This window comes from Crocodylus porosus, unplaced genomic scaffold, assembly GCF_001723895.1.
Source record: "Crocodylus porosus isolate Cpor-Errol unplaced genomic scaffold, CroPor_comp1, whole genome shotgun sequence".
Lineage (NCBI taxonomy): Eukaryota > Metazoa > Chordata > Crocodylia > Crocodylidae > Crocodylus > Crocodylus porosus.
The window spans coordinates 185444548-185463507 of NW_017728906.1; the positions used below are offsets into that span (position 1 = coordinate 185444548).

The 18960-nt window shown below is 43.3% G+C and overlaps 1 protein-coding gene across 1 annotated transcript; it reads right to left on the reverse strand.

Annotated features, from left to right (window-relative positions):
• Nucleotides 1-790: 790 nt before the first annotated feature.
• Nucleotides 791-16769, reverse strand: MED17 (mediator complex subunit 17). Its single transcript, XM_019530335.1, has 11 exons — nucleotides 16488-16769; nucleotides 16216-16382; nucleotides 14107-14326; nucleotides 11643-11779; nucleotides 10563-10647; nucleotides 7330-7482; nucleotides 6298-6428; nucleotides 5032-5216; nucleotides 4410-4547; nucleotides 2528-2645; nucleotides 791-1054 (listed from the first exon to the last, which is right to left on the reverse strand). The coding sequence occupies exons 1-11, from the start codon at nucleotides 16717-16719 to the stop codon at nucleotides 806-808; spliced, it is 1815 nt and encodes a 604-aa protein (XP_019385880.1). The 5' UTR covers nucleotides 16720-16769; the 3' UTR covers nucleotides 791-805.
• Nucleotides 16770-18960: the final 2191 nt, after the last annotated feature.

The following is an 18960-nucleotide window of genomic DNA, read 5'->3' on the forward strand; positions in this document are numbered from 1 at the left end:
AATGAGTTTATGCACCTTCAGTATGCTTTCTCAAGAGAAAGTTTGCAGAAGGCTTCTTTTGCAGCAGACATTTCAATCTCTTAGGGAGAGAATTAGGAGGTTTCCCAAAAGACTTGTCAGATCTGTTCAGAGATCTCTGCAATTTTTCAGTGTAGGAGTGGCCAATCTGCAGCATGTCTGCCACAAGTGCCACAGGCAGCCGTGTTGTGGGGCACTCATAAGCTTGGGGAGGTGAGAAGGCAGCACAGCAGCAGACAGGACAGGAAGCAAAAAGCAGAGCAGCAGATCAAGTCAGGGAAGGGGACTGGAGTGGCTCAATTTGTAGCATGCCTGCCAAAAAGGGTAGCCCCCACTGCTTTAAAGTACTATGAGAGTCTGCTTCTAAAAAGAGCAGACAAATTGATTTAATGGGGTGAAAAACATGTACTGCAACATTATCTCCACGTCAGAAACCACAGGATTGTGGTCAGAACACAAGACAAAGGGACATGAACTCTAGTTCTGAACCCAGAGCAACTGTCTCTCCAACCTCACTCTGTGCAGAATGCAAGTAACTTTATTGGCATTACCTACCATGAAACACATTAAATATTTAACTATTTCTCTTGTGTGTATGAAACAACTAGTTTGAAGCCACTTCTTAAAACCTTTTAAGTCAATAATGTGAGTATTAAACAGTGGTCTGAAAAGCAGCCTTAGAAGAATTAGTACTTGCATCACTTGTACATTTAAAAGGTGGTGGTGGACAGAGCGGAGGACTGGAAGGGAGAAGCTTGTTCAGAAAATAATTTACTATACTGAAGTCTTAATATCTTGAGATTGATTCTAAAAGAAAACAGCTAGAAAACCTTACTCTCAAATACATTTTATGATCACAATCAAATGAAATACTACCTGAAATAGCGTAGTCTCCATTTGGTGATGCCACGGTGATTGCTGATGCATTGCCAATGCTCTCTACTGGCCCCAGGCCCACATGATTACTGAAACTCAGAACGTGCCATCCCATAACTTTAGCGAGCTGCTGAACTGCATGGACTTGATGCTGGGACATCTAAAAGAAGACAGAGGTTCATGGTGTTTTTCCTTTGTGCCTTGCAATGGATATCTTATGTTTAGTTTTCCCTAGCTTCCATTTCTTTTTCCTGGTCTATATTAGGTTTTTAAATGCTTTTTTCCCCACTGAGACTTAATCATACAAAAATTCATATGATACCAACTAGAAATTTGTTTTTGTCCAAGTCTACACCAGCTCATTTGTGAACAGAGAGCTGAAAAGATGTATGAACCTTTTACATTTTACCCTTATACATGGGTCTGTGAGTTTTTAAAGATCAATTAGCATAGATCTCTAGAATCACTAAAACTTTAAGTGTAAGATTACACATCTAATTAAGGAGAGACTAAAATTAGAGACACAATTTCTTCTATAAAACAATTGCAGAAAGGGCTCCAGAATAACCAATAGGAAACAATATTACAGGGCAAATTTGGAAAGACACAAGTTGGGCTTTGGCACAATGCAGAGATCATCACACTTTCTACTTGGGACTTACATCCAATGGAAGGTAGGGCAATTGCTTGGAAGAGCTAAAATCCTTTTCAATGGAGTGATTTAACAGTTGGAAGCAAGGAGGTATTAGTGCTAGACAGCCAGCCAGCTCTCCATGGTGGAGTTTGAAAACCATCTGGCTAGTGAAAGCAATAGCTTCGATAAAATTGATTTTAACTCCCTGTCAGGGTTCCATATAATTCAAATCAGGCAAACTTAATTCAGAATACTCTGCTGATCAAATGCCTGTGTCTATGCTATGTAGAATGCACTACTAGAAACACCGCTGCTGCTGAAACAAAACAAAACCTTGTTCTAAACAATTCAGAAACCATACTTCATTCAAATGCCAATTATCAGGTAATATCAGATACAAAGCTGGAAATTCTGTGTCAGTGTTGAAAGTGACAGCAGTTATAGGCATGTGAACTATAAAGATTCTCTGCCCCTAACAGGATATGGTTACCTTAGCAGACATGGTGAGAACCATGTCAGATGCTTAGTGTGAGGTTTCTAGCAAGCACAGCATACTGACCGTTCATATGGTAGGCAACACGTACTTTGCAGCTAAGTATATTTCAAATTTATTTGTGTGCCACTGGTACTTCTGAACCTGGCTACAGTGTGCTGCCATTTTTGGAATCAGTTGCCACAGCTGACATATAGGTGTTTCTTGAAGAATTTAATCAACCATGAGAAGCCTGGAATATAAATCTTCTTCTACAGTTCTCCATTCTACGCATGTATGGTTCTTTGAGTAGATGTGATATCTTTTATTAGACCAGCTATGTATTCTATGCAGAATTTCTAACAACCTTCCATCTTTGACACCTTTAAGTGATACTTTTGTCCCAACTGTACTCATGTACTTGCTACAATTTGTCCCAGAGACATATGGCAATATGCATACAGTTACGTAGTTTATACAGATGTATACAAGTTCCATGTTATTCTTTTTCTAGTCTTTAAGTTTACCTGAGACAGAAGGAAATCCTGCAGCTCTTGCTCTTGGTGGGATAATGTGATAACTCTTCCATCCCTGTGCACGACTCGGATCTGTTCAACTCCAATGTTCAGTTGTAGCTGAATAGACCTTTACAAGGACAAAAATACATGTATATTTACTAAAACTGCCTAAAAGTTGGCAGAAGACATCCATTTTAAAAGGTTTAAGAATGAAGTACCTTAAACATACTAAAGAATAATCCTGTAGGAAGCTCACACCTCAACAGACTCTATTACTTCCTGGGACAGAAAAGGGAAACAGCTGTTTTCTGAATGACTAACAAAAGCAGGAGTCTTTAAATATTATGCAAGTTCTACTTGTTTTTAAATATTTTGATTAACCCAACATCCGCTGGTCTACAATCACCACATCTACTGGTAATACAAAACCATGCATGTCTACTCTAGTCTGTAGACAAGGATTGCTATAAACAAGGATTTTTTAAAAATTCCTATTCCTTAAGTGATACTAAAGCACAAAATCCTCTAAACTGCAGTTTTACATTTTTTCACAAAACTGGACCTAGCAGCAAGATAATACAAAGAAACTGGGCTCATCTGTTATCCCAGCAACTTCTGGGTCACCCAACGTAGTAAAAGAACTAACAGCTTCTCTAAAAGGAAGCCAGCATCAAAATAACTGAAGTAACAAACTGGACTATTATTACACCTCCAGTATTTTGGTGCAAGTTTGTGTGCAGAGACTTCATGGCCCAGTAGGCAAGACCCAGCATGGAGGGCAGAGTGGGGTGGGGTAGGGAAGCTCAGTGCTTCCACCACGAGCCCCATGCCACCATGGTGAGGAACTCCCTGCCCACTGGTAGAAGTAGGGCTGGCAGCATGGAGTTGTGTCTGTCACTGCCGCTAGGCAGGCACGGGGGGTGCCTTGCCATGGTGGCGCAGGACTCACGGCAACAGCAATGAATTTCCCTACTTGGCTTCGCTGTGCCTTGCCACGCCAGGTCTCAGCTACTGGGCTGCAGAGGTCTTGTGGGGAGGGCAGCAGGGTGGGGAGGGCAAGCCTGCAGCAAGCAGCCTGCATCTGCCTCCAAATGCCACAGCACCCACTGTCTCCCATATGTGGCATCCAGGCTTGAGTACTGCTGTAAGCAGGGGGCTGCAGACTTGGGTCCCTGACCCCACAGCCCTGGCAGCTGAGGGCCCCCTCCAACAGGACTGGGGGTGGGGGTTGTTGGGAAAGAAGGGCACCAGCAGAGCCAGGAGGGAGCTGTGGTTGGGGAGTGAGGGCCATCATTGGCAGGGGCGGGAAGTGAGAGCCACAGGCAGGGACAGGGGGCTGAGAGCAAAGGGCACTGGAAGGGGTGGGGAGGCTGTGGGTGGGGAGTGAGGGGCACCGGCAGGCCCAGGGTGCTGCAGTTGTGGAGTGAGGGGCAAGAGGGGCAATGGCATGGACAAGGCAGCAGCATATCAGGGTTGCTCAGCACCACAAAGTAGTGCAGGGGGGACAATTGCTGCTGGATCCTTGTCCTGGTGAGCTAAGGGGGCAGGGGGAGCTCTGATTTTCATGATGAAAAAAGCTGAACTCAGGTAATCAGGTTCAAGATTTGACTCCTTCTGGGGGGGGAGGGAAAGGGAAGAGAAAGAGACTCTATTATGGTCACTTATTTGAAGAAAATGTAGTTATCTATTTATTAAATTCCTATATTAAATGTAACTTTTAGATATAGGAGAGAGGTAACTTTGAGGGGGGTAACTTTCCTTCCTAAAACAAATATGAACAGAGATTAATGTTGCTTCTTTAAAGTCACATGTATCACAATGTAGGAAAAGCAAAACATTTTCTCATTCTTAACAAATGAATAATCCACATCTGCAGAGCTTTCATACTTACTTGCATATCTGCTCATAACCTTGAGAAGTTATTAAAACCTTAACACTGGATTCATAAACATCATTTATGTTGGACCAATGGGCCTGAATCTGTGGATCTTCAATGCGACTAGCAAGACTATCAATGGTTCGAGCAGTTCTAAAACAAAACAAAGACATACCACCCTCAATAGACAATATGCACGATTGTCTTTTCTCCAAGGGCAGAGGGGAAGTAAGCAAGCCTCTGTCTGATCTAGTTGACTGTGCAAGATAACATTTATGTTCAAGTCAGATATTTGTTGTTCAGCTGTATACGGAGAACACCCCCCTTACCCCCCTGGAGAAAGTCATCTTTTTCCCAAAGTGGTACATAAATCTATTGGTAGGCTGCAATATAAGGACTGCATAAAAAGAGAAGTAAGTGCTGAACACTCTTGTGCTCATATTCCATAGAAGTTTTATACAGACTTGAAGATAATAAACTACTGATTCTCAATACCTAGAAATGAAGTCTTACAAAAGCATTCAGCAATGAAGAATAAGGTTTAGAAACACTTTGAAAGTTAATCACCAGCCTGGGGTGGAAGATGCTAGTAGTTTGGCTTTACCTTGGCTTTAACCAGAGTGGCCTGTGCACATACCTGCGCCTCAGAAAGATATGTTTTGCCTGCTTAATAATCTTTTCCAGAAGCCCTTCATTGGACTGCAAGGAGTTGATATCATTTTTGTCAAATGCCTGAGGTCCTGCCAGCTTCATTCTCTTATGGCCAAATGGTGCACTAGCTGGGTGTGGCATTACCGTGGAGCTCAAAGTTTGCTTGTGAAACTGTAACAGACAAAACCAATTAGAAATGAGAGGAACGCACACCCCAGTAACGACATGCAGTTTGCTAACATACGCTGCTTCACCTCTCAAAAGAATGACTTGAAACAAATGTACAATTCCACAAAAAATGGCAACACTTGGGGTAGCCAAAAGAACACAAAGTAGTCTCTGTGCTTCTACTTTTAGGTTCTGCAATGGACAGTGCCTTGAGGTCCTTTCCATGTTTTTCCACTGAGTGGGCGCTTTAACGAGAGAAAACTATTCCTATAAATTAGGAAAATGTAAACGTCAGCCAATTTTTATGGTTTCACAGCTCACAGGCAGCACAGAGCCTGGATTACTTAGCCCCCTTTAATAAAAGACCTATTTGCCAGTGTATTTTCTCATCTGTGTAGCAGCCGCAAGGTTACTGAGCTCTGCTGCAGTACAAGTTCCACTGAGAGCAACAAGCCTGTTCAGAAGGGCTCTCACTTAAGAGAAACAATGAGGACAGATTAGAAGAAATTTACAGGTGGGAACAGAGCTGTGATGTAGAAGATGCTACTTTTGGCAAGAAAACTCAGAACTTTCTGGATATGGTGTGTTTGAGGCTGTGCATTCCTTTGTGCCCTGACACACTCCTCTACCACCCAAGGGAACACAAAGGGTCACAGGCTCAGTCATTACTTAATGCCTTCTATTAAATAAAATTCTATCGTCAGGCTCCAGAAGCAATGCAGGTAGTGCTTTTCTTTTGTCAATGCCTGCACTGATATCTGCTTTAAAGAGCCTGACAACCAATTTCTGGAGCAAGAGAATGGTGAGGAGTCTTAATGCAGGAATGATTCAGAACCATCTTCTTGTAATCAAGAGGCTAAATCAAGGGAATAATATTTCACACAGGTACAAGGGGAGCTCCTAATATCAGCCTTGCTCCATTTATACAATGGAGACACTTCTTTAGACATGTAAGAGGACTGCTTTACACAGGGAGGAACTGACTGACCTCTAATAGTGCAATAGTGTCATGACATTGTATTCAAGACTCCAAACCAGACTCCTGAAGGAAAAACAATGTCAGTGTTCAACTAAAATGTATTACCTCTCTGATCAGCTGATGCAAGTTGTGTTCCAGGACATAGAGATGATCCTCTGGACTTTGTCTGTCAGAGGCAGACTTTTGAGATTTCTTATCATTAGAAGAGTGACACAAGGATATAGACAACTGCAATCCTGCACAAAAAATTAAGAAAACAACTGTCAATATTTTCATGTAGACTAACTTATAGCCAGAGTATCTTTTTTTATTCTTTTCTCCTTTCTTCCTCTTCTTACCATAGTGTTAGCTTTCAAAGCAATATTTAAAATTTCAGAGAAGATAAAACAATGAGGTCAGACTGCAGTTGAAAAGCAAATAACATCTCATAAAAAACTGCAACATTTTAATTTAATATATAATTAATCAAAGAACCTGTAGCTGGTTTGACCTTGGCTGCTAGGTCAACAGAAGTCAGAGATGGAGGTGTTTTCCATCTTTATGGAATCAAGCAAATAGAAAAAAAGGAAACTCTTCATAACATTGCAGGGAAAGAATAACTTACATACAACATTGCTTCAGTACGTTTTTGAATGAATGCAGAAAAATAGCCTTGAGCAGGTGTAGTCAGGTTCAAGAATGGAGAATTCTCTAAACAACTAGTGATGCTTTCAGGTTCCCCATACTACTGATCTTCCAAGATAAATGGCAACCAATTTACCTCTCTTCAAGGTCTATTAACAGATTAAATTTTTCTCCTATACAGCATCGACTGACACACAACCTCAAAGTATGACCTCCATGAGGTGGTGCTTTTGGCTATCATTATTTTTGATGGACAGAGAATTGTGTTTAAAAACAATGCCACCAGTGGTGTAAGTACACTGGCTGAAGTATGGTCATGTGGGGATTTTTTATATTGTTGTTTCTTGGATCTTCTCATTTAGTTGGAATTAACTGCAGAATTCAGGGAACATCATACATCTATTTGGTATGAGTAAGATGTAAATTTATTTACCAAGAAAACCTTCATATTTAGTCAGTGTTTCAGTCTGGATTCCCCATTTATAGAACAAGAGTATCCCAAAAGTTTCCTACCTGGAAAAGGCTGAGAGATGATCTGGTTCTTCACAACAATGTGAGGAATTTGTGACTTAATTTGAACTGCTTCTCTTGACAGCTGGGCAAAGATTTCTTTGCATAACAGGACATTTTGTGCAGCTTCTAGTTTTGTCTGCCAATGTGGAGCACCTAAGAAAAATGAATGGTGCTTGTTCTTTTAAAAAAGTAGCAAAGAACAACTATTGTATACAGCTCTTAAGGAATGACTAAGGCATCAGGTAAGATGGTTAAAGAGGCTAGAAAAGTCTGGACTACTGTTTCCACCTAATCTGAACCTTGTTATAACACCATAAGAGTGCACAGAAAACACAACACTAGTGAATTTTAAATAGACTCTTCCTATATTTATATTAATTAGTTGTATTGGGTTAGACCTACAGCTTCAGATCCAGTTTCCCATGCACTGGAAGCTTGCAACACAAGATATGTAAAATACGCCCATGAAAAGAAAGTCAAAGCACTTTCAAAAGCCAAGTAGATGTTTCACGATGGAGTTAGGCATCTAGGACACTTCTATATTTTTTCGGGGGGTGGGGGGCCAGCGTAACACTTTAGAGTGACTCCAACAGCTACTCTAAAGCATCTCCCTGTCTCATGTAAAGCTCTTCTGTGTAATTAAAGCGTGTAAAGCTCATTCAAAGCTCCTCCATGTCTCGTGTAAAGTTCCTCCGTATAAGTAAAGCTCCTCTGTGTAATTACAGTGCCTCAGTGTCTTGTGTAAAGGTCATTCAACAAGTTTTAGTTCAAGTGCCACCACTGCTATTTTGAAGTGGGGGGATCCTAATACAGGACACATAGAAGCTGGCTGGAGTGTGACAGTTACCAATTAATTACCAATGATTGCCAGTGATTAATTGGCAACTGAAGATTGTTGGTAATCATTGGTGATCACCTGTAATTATTGGTTAAACGAGCCTGCTCCAACATGCTGTAATTACAGTATCAGAGCAGCCTCTGCACTTGTGTACAGGCTAGTTCCTGATTTTTTTAAGTTATTGCCCAAGTAAACAAATAGATACCATATGCTATGCCCTAAACGTAAAAAGTGCCATAGGTGTCCAGACCCTTGCTAGAGCTTCCTGTTTTACAGAAACCAGCACCAGTAGTTATGAAGAAAGTTCAAGAGTCTCCTACAGACAGCTGTGGAACAAACTCCACCTACTGGCAGGATCTAAGCCCCTCCAATTACTGATTATTGTATGAAGCATTAGGATTTATGACTTTGTTTGGTAGTGCTGAAGTTCCCATTATCTGTAAAAGCATCTAATCCTTTTGGTTTTTCTAGGCTCTTAGATTCCCTGTGGAAACCTACTGCTGTAAGATAGCGGATGAAAGAGATGTTATGAAAGACCCATTTCCTTTTAGCTTGCATCACACCTTTCATTTTCATAAAATGTAAACATTCCTAGTATTTGAGAGAAGGTATATAAATGCAGCTCATTTCCCTATCTATACCTCTAGCATATCACCTCACACAGTTTCATTTCTGAGATTTAACTATCAATATTTTCAGTTGCTCTCTATCCCTCTAAATTATTTTATTGCTCACCTTGCAACCTTTTCTAAACAGGATACATCTTTTGGAATGGAGTGACCAGAGCAGTCTAGCATTCCAGGTGGGGCCATATGCCTATAAACCATGAGGAAGTTAGTTTTGGCACTGAGAACTTCCCACCTAGAATGTCCCATATGAAAACATTTAGATCTCAGAAATAAAGAAGAGCATCTAAGCTGACTTTGCTGCCATAGCAATTAGTAGGGAAAGTTCTCTTGAAGTAACCAAGACGTAAACCGCTCAGGACCTTACAGAGCAAAATCAACACCTTTAATTGGACAAGCTGGCTAATGCAGACCTTTAAAAATGGTGCAAGTCACTTAGTGAGGTTGCATATAGGGTACTTACTATTGAGCACTGTACCTGCTGGATCAAGTAAATTCCAATTTAGAATAAAGCTTCTGAATAACTCATGAAGTCAATATTTATTAACACAATCACTAACTTCACCTTTACTCCGTGCAGTTTGCTACATTGTACATTTAAAAAAAAAATCTACTACTTCATCAGTTCCTGCCTTTAATGAACAGCAAGAGACCAAAAGAACATAGGTTGTGCTGCCAACTTATAAGCATCCACTATTCAATACTCGATCTTAGTGACAGTAGGAATTGATGTCATCTACCTAAATTTGACTTGAAACAGAATCAAAGTTATGGGATTCTTCAGCCTGGAAAAGCACAGGCTCAGGGGGACCTGGTGGCTGCCTACAAGTATATAAGGGGTGTATATCACAATCTGGGGGAATGCCTGTTCACCGGAGCGCCCCAAGGGATGACAAGGTCAAATGGTCACAAACTCCTCCAAGACCGTTTCAGGCTGGACATGAGGAAGAGCTTCTTTACTATCTGACCCCCCAAGGCCTGGAACAGACTGCCGCCAGAGGTGGTGCAAGCACCTACTTCGGACCCTTTAGAGACATTTGGATGTTTATCTTGCTGGGATCCTTTGACTCCAGCTGACTTACTGCCCCTGGGGAAGGGGGTTGGACTCAATGATCTCCCAAGGTCCCTTCTAGCCCTAATGTCCATGAAATCTATGAAAGCAGCGACTTAAATACAAGAAGCTCCCAGATGCAAGTCTCTCACCTTTCTGCCCCTCTTCCACAAAATCATAGATATTACAGCTTAACTACTTTTGTGACTGTAATAACTACAAACAAGATACTTGATTTAGTGTAGATGCCACCCGAAAAACTTATAAAACCAGAGAAACAAGAGAAAAGACAACTTAAATGGGAAATCAGAGCTTCAATATAAAACAGAAACCCCCTAACCAATATCCCATTCCTAGTTTCATCTACTAAATGCTTACCAAAGATCTCTATTTCATAAAATGTGCAAAGTTGAAATTGAAATAGCAATCGCACTTGATTTTCAGCAGGCAATGACAAATGAATCAATAGCTTTACTTCAGCAGCTAAGGGGATGAATGAAAGTCACTAAAATGATATTTAGACCTTCAGAACCATTATATTTATTTAGCCATTTTGAAGGAGCCATATTTGCAAAACCTCAACCGTAATCCAGTATAGAATTTCCAGTAAATCAAGAATCAGAAAATGTCCCTCTGTTCTTGTTTTCTACCACCACAAATACTTCCTTATTAAGCATTAAATTCAAACCCCTCGAGAGTGACATTTAACAAATGGTACCTGGTTTTGATTTTGGCAAAGGTCTTTTAAAGAGGTTAACTGTGCCAAGGTCACCTATATCTGGAGCTTGCTTTTGAATAGAAACCTGTACAAGAAAAAAGGAGATTGTTTTGTCTCATTCTGCATACTAGTATATGAATAATTACACCCTGGGGACCTAAGCAATTTTGAGCCCATGCAATTTTGCACATAAAAGGCATGACCATGCACAGTTGCAATATTTTGCATCATTTAACAATGGCGGGCTCTGTGCCTCCACCTCCACAGGGCTGGGAGCCTCATTTCAGCTGGAAGCCCCATGATGTGGAGGCACAGAGCCTCATGACTAGACAGCTGGGTAAGTGGGAAGGGGAGCTCCTGACTACGAGGAGCAGAGGGTAGGTGTCAGGGTGCATGTGGGTGGGGTTTGTGGGTCAGTATGGGCTGCATGCCACTGGGCCGGGTGGGCTCCATGAGGCGCGAGTTGCTGAGGGCTCTGCCTGCCTCTGCCAACGGTGGGGGCTCTGCACCATAGGGGTGGGAGGATATTTGGTGTGGTGGGGGGCCCACACCCACCCACACGCCCATACCTTCATAACTCCCCCACATGCCCACAAAAACCACACAATGTCATACCCAGACTTCCTCACAAAGCCCATACACAACCCTCTTCATAATCCCCCCACAAACTCCACGCTCCCACACCTTCACAAATCCCCCCCCAAATACCCCACAACCATACAAAGTACCTGCATATATTTTTAAAGAAAGCTCAAATAGTGTTATATAGTAAAATCCGTGTTAAACAGCATTCTACAAGCCAAAATACTCTATTAACTACAATTTTCGGCTGCTGCCACCCCCGCCTCCACTCTGTGTGCGGCTGCCGCTAGCCCCCTCTCCCCTGCGTGACTCAGGTAACTGGAATTTTTACATAACTGACACCTAGCATTCCCCATTCATGCCGAATAACAGGGCTTTTACTGTATTTAGTTTAATTTGTTTTAAAAAAGTAATTAATTTTGCATAATTTTGAGCTTTTCTGAGCAATTCCCTGGGGTTTAAATAATCTAGAAATTATACTATATATATTTGACACACCTTTATATAGGCTGATCCCTCTAAATCACTTGGAATCTGAACATCCAGTGGACAATAATCTTCAGGGATTTTCTTATCTAGATCAATGTCTGTGTTTTTTATCACTTCAAACGTGCCATGATGAGGGAAGAGGGATCCTAAAAAAGGGAAGAAGAGGGATGTACATGTTATGTCATAGAACGTACATGTTCCTGTGAACAATGGAAACTTTCAAAAGAAAATGTTTCTGTTATAGGAAGTCCTCATACATTTGTACCATGCAAAAGGAGTATTACTTAGATTTGATTTACTTGGCTGTTTCAAAATAATTAAATTTGTCTCCTCATAGTGTATAAAAAGCAATGATTCATTTTTAACTTAGACTAGTGCTATATTCGCCTTTATTCACAAGTACCTGTGCAAATGCTTAACTTGAAGTCAATAACAACATGTACATGCCTAAAGTGGGACTACTGAGGAATGGAATTCAGCACTTTTAGTAGTATTTTCAGGACCAAGATTTTAACTAGGACAATATTACCTTAGAGTAACTGCCACACAAACAGCATTTTTGTGTCTACTGTATCATGGCTCCAAAACGGAATAGGAATCTTACATTAACTAAGTAAAACAAACTTGGACGAGGGAGTGAAGTGTACCACGTCCAAGTTTGCGGATGATACAAAACTGTGGCGAGAAGTTGACACACCAGAGGGCAGGGAACAACTACAGGCAGACCTGGACAGGTTGGACAAATGGGCAGAAAACAATAGAATGCAATTTAACAAGGAGAAATTCAAAGTGCTGTACCTAGGGAGGAAACATGTCCAGCACACCGACTGCCTAGGAAATGACCTGCTCAGTAGCATGGAAGCGGAAAGGGATCTTGGAGTCCTAGTGGACTCCAAGATGAATATGAGTCGTCAGTGTGACAAAAGTCATCAGAAAAGCTAACTGCACTTTACTGTGCATCAGCAGATGCATAACAAACAGAACCAAGAAGGTGATACTTCTCCTCTATTGGGCACTGGCCAGACCCCAGTTGGAGTACTGCGTGCAGTTTTGGGTGCCACACTTCAAAAGGGATGTGGATAACCTGGAGAGGGTCCAGAGAAGGGCCACCGGTATGATTAAGGGCTTGCAGGCCAAGCCCTACGGGGAGAGACTAGGGCACCTGGACCTCTTCAGCCTCCGCAAGAGAAGGCTGAGAGGTGACCTTGTGGCTGCCTATAAATTCATCATGGGGGCACAGAAGTGAATTGGTGGGGCTCTGCTCACTAAAGCGCCCCTGGAGGTCACAAGAAATAATGGCCATAAGCTAGCAGAGAGCAAACTTAGACTGGACATTAGGTGGAACTTCTTCACAGTTAGAGTGGCCAGAACCTGGAATAGGCTCCCAAGGAGGTGGTGCTCTTCCCTAGCCTGGGGGTCTTCAAGAGGAGGTTGGATGGGCATCTGGCTGGGGTCATCTGAACCCAGCACTCTTTCCTGCCTATGCAGGGAGTCGGACTCAATGATCTATTGAGGTCCCTTCTGATCCTAACATCTATGAATCTAACAATCACTCATTCAATATTCTATTAAGTACAAGTTAATACTGGAAAGTTTATACTTCAGATACCATCAGGATCTTAATTCAGAAAAGATGACACACAACTTGTTTTTTACTTTACAGAACAAATCTCAAACATCAGATTAAAAAGATGAAAAAAAAACTAGCACTTATCCAATCCAGTCTACTGCTAATGCAGGATTCTTCCTTATTGTATATATTGTGTATTTTTAAATATTTCAAACACATTTAGTTTCTAGGTACCAAAAAGGCAATGGCTCTAATCAATTCCTTAGCCACCTCAGTGCCTCAGTTTCTCTCCTGTTAAGCAGCAAGTTCTTCTCTTTGCTCCTTTCTTATTCATGTCAACTCATAAATAATTCCTCTCCACTTTATAATTTAAAAGGGTTTATATAATACTAACCAATCGCCAGTCATGAATAACGGATTTAAAATTACAAAGGAGTGTAAGCACTCCCTGTGCCACCACTGTCTCCTCCAGCCACCAACAAAGCCTCCCATTCCCTGCCTGTGTCTGCCTCCTCCTGAGCTCTGTCCCACCTCCCCTGCTTCCCCTCCTGTCCCCCACTTCCCTGCCAGCTGTTGGGTGGGTGCATGCCTGCCTGCCTGCCTCCCATCTGTCTCTGCCTCCACCTCCTCCACTGAGCATGAGTTGCGGGGCTTCCCTGCCTTCCCTCCCTTCCTGCCAACTGTTGGGTGCATGCATGCCTCCACCCTCACACCGGTCCACCTCTGCCTCCACACAGCCAATCACCACCCGCCCTCTCAGCGGCACATGCACAGCTGACCAAAAGTGTTACGGACAGATAGACAGACTAAGACCTTTAATTATTTTATTCTAATATAATAATTATCAGTTGTTTCTTGAAATATCAATATTTGAGATTCCTGATAAGCAGTGATGTACCATACCTGCACTTCTGTAGCTCAGATCCCCAAGAATTTTGTCTCCTACTTTTCTCAATTTCCAGTGTTGTCTCAGTCTCAACAGCTCAGAGTTGAAATCTCTTTGCCGCTTATTTTCCTGGTTTTCTGCTACTGATTTGGATAACCTTTCTGCTCCTTTCAACAGGATTTGTGCTGCTCCAGCTAGTGACTTCTTTTTTGAAATCAACTGTAAAAACTGAGGATTCTGGAAACATGAAAATAAACATTGAATGGAAGTAAATATTTATGAGAAAAACATCTTCAAAGCAATCATTACTAGAAATTGCTGGTACTTATTTTTGCTGGCTGTTCAGTAACTTTTTAAAAAGAATTTAATGCCTCACGCTATGCTAATTAACAATTGTATTGGCAGTCTCTGCACACAGACCACTGGGACCAAAATGAGTCTTGGCATTGCCCTTTCAGACAACAGATAACAAAGTAGGAGCTGTATCAGTGGTGCACAACCCTCTAGGCCAATGACTTTCAGCCACGGTACAGCAGCATTTTGGGGTGCTGTGATAGTTTTTGAAGGGTGCTGCACTCTGGAAAGAGGAGATAGGTGAAAAGCTTAGGTGAGGAGGTAAATGCAGGCTCCTCCTTCCACCCCTCACTGCAGCACAAGCTATTTCCTGCTCCTCCTTCCCCAGCCCCTCTTCAAGCAGTTAAGCACTGTAATACATCAATTAATTTTTGAAACAGGGTGCTGCTCAACTCAAAAAGCCATAGAGGGTGCCTTAAGTCTAAAAAGATTGAGAACCATTACTCTATACCAGGAGTGTCAAACTCCTCTGGCTCTGTGGGCCAGGTATATGGCACAGGATTTGTTCACGGGCTTGATGAACAGCCAGAACGGCTACTCCCCCCCCCCTTGCTGGTTTGGGACTGTACTGCATGTGGTGTTCACTCTGGCTGGATTGGGATGCGAGCTGCATGCAATGCCAGTTTCAGCTGGTCCTGGGTAGTCAACACGTGCAACGAGTCCTGGAACAACTAGAGTGGGCACCGAGTTCAGTACAGTCTAGGACTGGCTTAGTGGGCACTGGATCCAGCTTTACAGGGAGGGCCCTGGACTGACCCTTACAGATGCTGTATACAGTGCGGGCCCATGCATGCAATGCATGTCCTGGGTCCTGCGTGTAGGGCCAGTCTGGCATGTGTCAAGTGTGGGTCAGCTGTACATCCCAGGCCAGCACCAGGGCCCAGATGATAGGATTCCAGAGGCTGGATCTGGCAAGTGGGCTGCATCTGACACCCCTGCAGTTGCAGAGTCATGCCACAAAACTCTATGAAGCTACTTTTCTAATTGAAAAGGGATCTGAAAACAAAACAGCAACCTGCATGACCTCACAGTGCAGTGATTCATTGTGTGCATCTGGCTGAGGCTCAGGTCATGCTCCCTGTGCTGACACATATGAGCCAGCTATTTGCTCCCAAAGGCAAGGCTACCATGTTTCCAGATCCAAAAAAGAGAACACCTGTCATGCATCCCTGCTGGAGGGGCAGGCAACCCCTTGCCCCCCCATCCTGTTGCAGCCCCCGCCCCCCTGCCCTGACCAAAGGTCTGGGATTTTGCTTTGGTCTGCAGCTTTGGTCTGCAGGTGGAGTAGAGGGGGCAACTGGAGGCAGCAGGGAGCACCGCATGGGTCTGCGCCCGCCTCTGCAGCTGCAGGCAGGTACATCTGTGCTCCCTGCTGCCTCCAACTGCCCTCCCCCTGTTCCTACCAGCGGAGCAAAGCACAATCCCAGACCTTTCATCAGGGCAGGGGGGTGGGGGCTGCAACAGGACATTTGGGCAGATGTGAAAAACCACCCGGACAGCGATCAGAGAGCTCAAAAAGAGGAAAACCTAGACATATGGTAACCCTACCCAAAGGTGCCACAGGATGAGGCATGTCCTTCTAGCAACAACGCGCCAGTGGAAAGTGCCCGGTGCAGGCAACCCCAGCAGGATCGCCAGGGATGGGCAAAAGGGACACCCGCCCCAGGCACCAAGTTAAAAGGGCAGCAGAACTGGCAGTGAGCTCCAAAACCACCAGGGCTTCAGGACTGAGCACCGGAGCAGGCAGAGTGCAGGTGCAGTGGTAGCCGTACCTGCTTGGGGGGCGGTGGGTCCTGCACGACGGGGTCGAGGGTCATGAACTTCTTGTCCTTGAGAATGCCGAGCACATCGTAGAGCACGCAGGTCTCAGTCAGTGCGCTGCGCAGGCTGTTCCGCACCGAGTCCCAGGGCCACAGTGACGGCTGGAACTTCACCAACCCTGGTGCATGCGCGGGAGAAGCGAATGCTCAGGGCCCAGGCGTCGCCTAGGAGACCGCCCCGCCCCCCCAAAGGCCATCACCTAGGAGACCGCCCCCCCACTCACCCTCCTCGTCCTCTGCGTCGCCGGGCGAGGCCCAGTCGCGGCCGCCGGGCCCGGGCTCGTCCTCCTCGGAGCCGCTGCCCTGGCTGAAGTCGATGCGCTGTGCCAGGCGCGCCAGGTTCTGCGACATGGAAAGCGGCTGCAGGTAGGTCTCGCTGCCATCCAGCCCCACCTCCTGCACCTGCTTCTCGCATGCCGACTCGATGCTGATCCGCACCGCCGACGCCCCCGACATCCTGCCCGTCGTGTTGCGTCGCGCCGCTTGCCCAGCTACAGGCCCCACCAGCCGCACTACTGCGCAGACGTAAGGCCGCTACGGGAGCTGGCGAGGGACACGCCGCTTCAGGCGCGACCGCCGCGCAGCCGCAGTGCGGTCCAGCGCCAGGTACAGCTGGATGGGCACGATCCTACGCAGCGCTAAGCTCCGGGTTGCGGGTGGTGCTCTCGGACAAGTGTTTGGGTTTTTTAATTTTTTTATATTACTTTTTAATTATTTTAATTTTATTTTGTTGGTTTATATATTTCTTTATTATTTAGTATTTTCATCTTTTGTTGATTTATATATTTAACATTTTCATCTTATTTAGTTCGTTTATATATTTAATCTTTTATCTATTTCATTTTCATTTCAGTTCATTATTTATTATTTAATCTTAATTTATTTGTTTTATTATTTATTTGATTTGATTTGATTTGATTTCTCTTTATTATTGTTTTTGTTTTATTTTTTTTACTCCCCTGTCAGGTGCAGGCTGTTTCTAGAAAACCAGTCTTTTTTTCAAAAGTGTGTCTTAATTAGCAAGAGAACAGCATGTCTCCTCTTCAGGATGAAGGGTCTGAATAATTTTAGTGAGAGAAGTGGTTGGTAACTTGCATTAGCTAAAATCATTTGGCTAAAATCATTCCAAGAAAAACTTAAATCTTATTTCTTGGCTATGCTTATAGCTTTGTTTCACTAGGACGTGTGATACTGTCAGAGGAATGGCAGGTTGCTTTGTCTTGCTGTTGCTTTGGGTCTTGTTCAGTGCATCTCTAACAGCACTGACAAGATGAAACAAGTCATGGTGAGTGCTATAAAAGTTAAGAATGGGGCAAAGTGGAGGGAGTAGGTTTCTCCTTGGAAAGAAGGAAATACTGTTTTCATGGTTGGTTGGATTTGATAATAGTTGTTATCCTTTCACTGGCTAGGAGCCCCTGCAGACTGGTTTTAGGAGCTGAAGTTATGTAGCACATTTAGGAGTGTGCTGCATGTGCTGAAACAGTCCTTTGGGAGAGGGGGTGGGGAGTGAGTCAGAAAATTCTTGAGACATATTTAATGGTTGGGGATCTGTTTAATCTACTTTTCCCTCCATTCATTTTCTGAGACATCGTGTTGATTAAGGGTTGAAATTTGATGTTGAATAAGTCCAAAAACCTACTTTTTATATCAGTAATTCAATTCTCAAAATAGCCTTTCTAATAAAATTATTTAATTCTTTAACTAGTCAGTAAGAAGAATGGATAATGACTTCTTTATTAGTCTTTGGAGGGCTGATTCTCTTCCTGAAAAGCTGCTTAAGTCTTGCCAGATAACTAATTCCCTAGCTAACATAAGTGTCACTGCATTGACTTCATACATTAGGAATTAGATGCGTTATCAAATGACCTTACTGTATTATATATATTCTATCTCTGCATAGTAGATACTGAGAAGCTATTGAAGGCTTAGACAAAGAAGTCTGACTATAACATTTGCAACTATATCTCAAGGCTTGGCATCTCAATACCAGTAAATACAAGTACTATTCTGCTGTGGAGTAAAAAAACTCTGCAGCAATGCACATGTAAACACTGCCCCAGCTGGCTAGGGCATGAGGGTGCTTCATTGTGGGGGTTGCCGGCTGGCTAGCCCTGTGCTGATATACCCTCATGTCCCAGTCAGCCTCTCTGGAGCATGGTGAGCTGGGGGGAGCAGCCCCAGGTTGACTGGCTGACCTACCCCACTCTCTACCCTGGACCTTCCAGCAGCTGGGGTTTTTCTGACCCGGTTCAATGCGCTGCTGCCTCAGACATGTGTTCAAACAGCACTTCTGGGAACAATAAACTCCAATGCAGTTAAGTGCTGGAGTTTATGCATATGTCTTCATTGCGTGTGTAGAAGTGCCCAATTATTTCTTTTAAGTTTTGATGGTGTGCTCTTCAGGAGAAAGCAAGCATAACAATTGGGAGTCAGAGAGAGAGGCTGATTATGAAAAGCCACTTTGCATTTTCAAGGGAAATTGCTGTTCTTGAAGTAATACAGTGGAGCAGAAAGCCTTTTAGGTGATAAGGAAGAGAGAAACATGAGTCAAGTCAACAAGTTACTATGCAGTGTTAGAACTAAAAGGTATTGTTGTCATATAGCACGCAAAATGTGGTAATGTTGGACTTTTAACTTTTATTTTTGTGTTCAGGCCAGTCCCAGGATTCTGTTATGCTTCAAAATTCACCAGTTTTT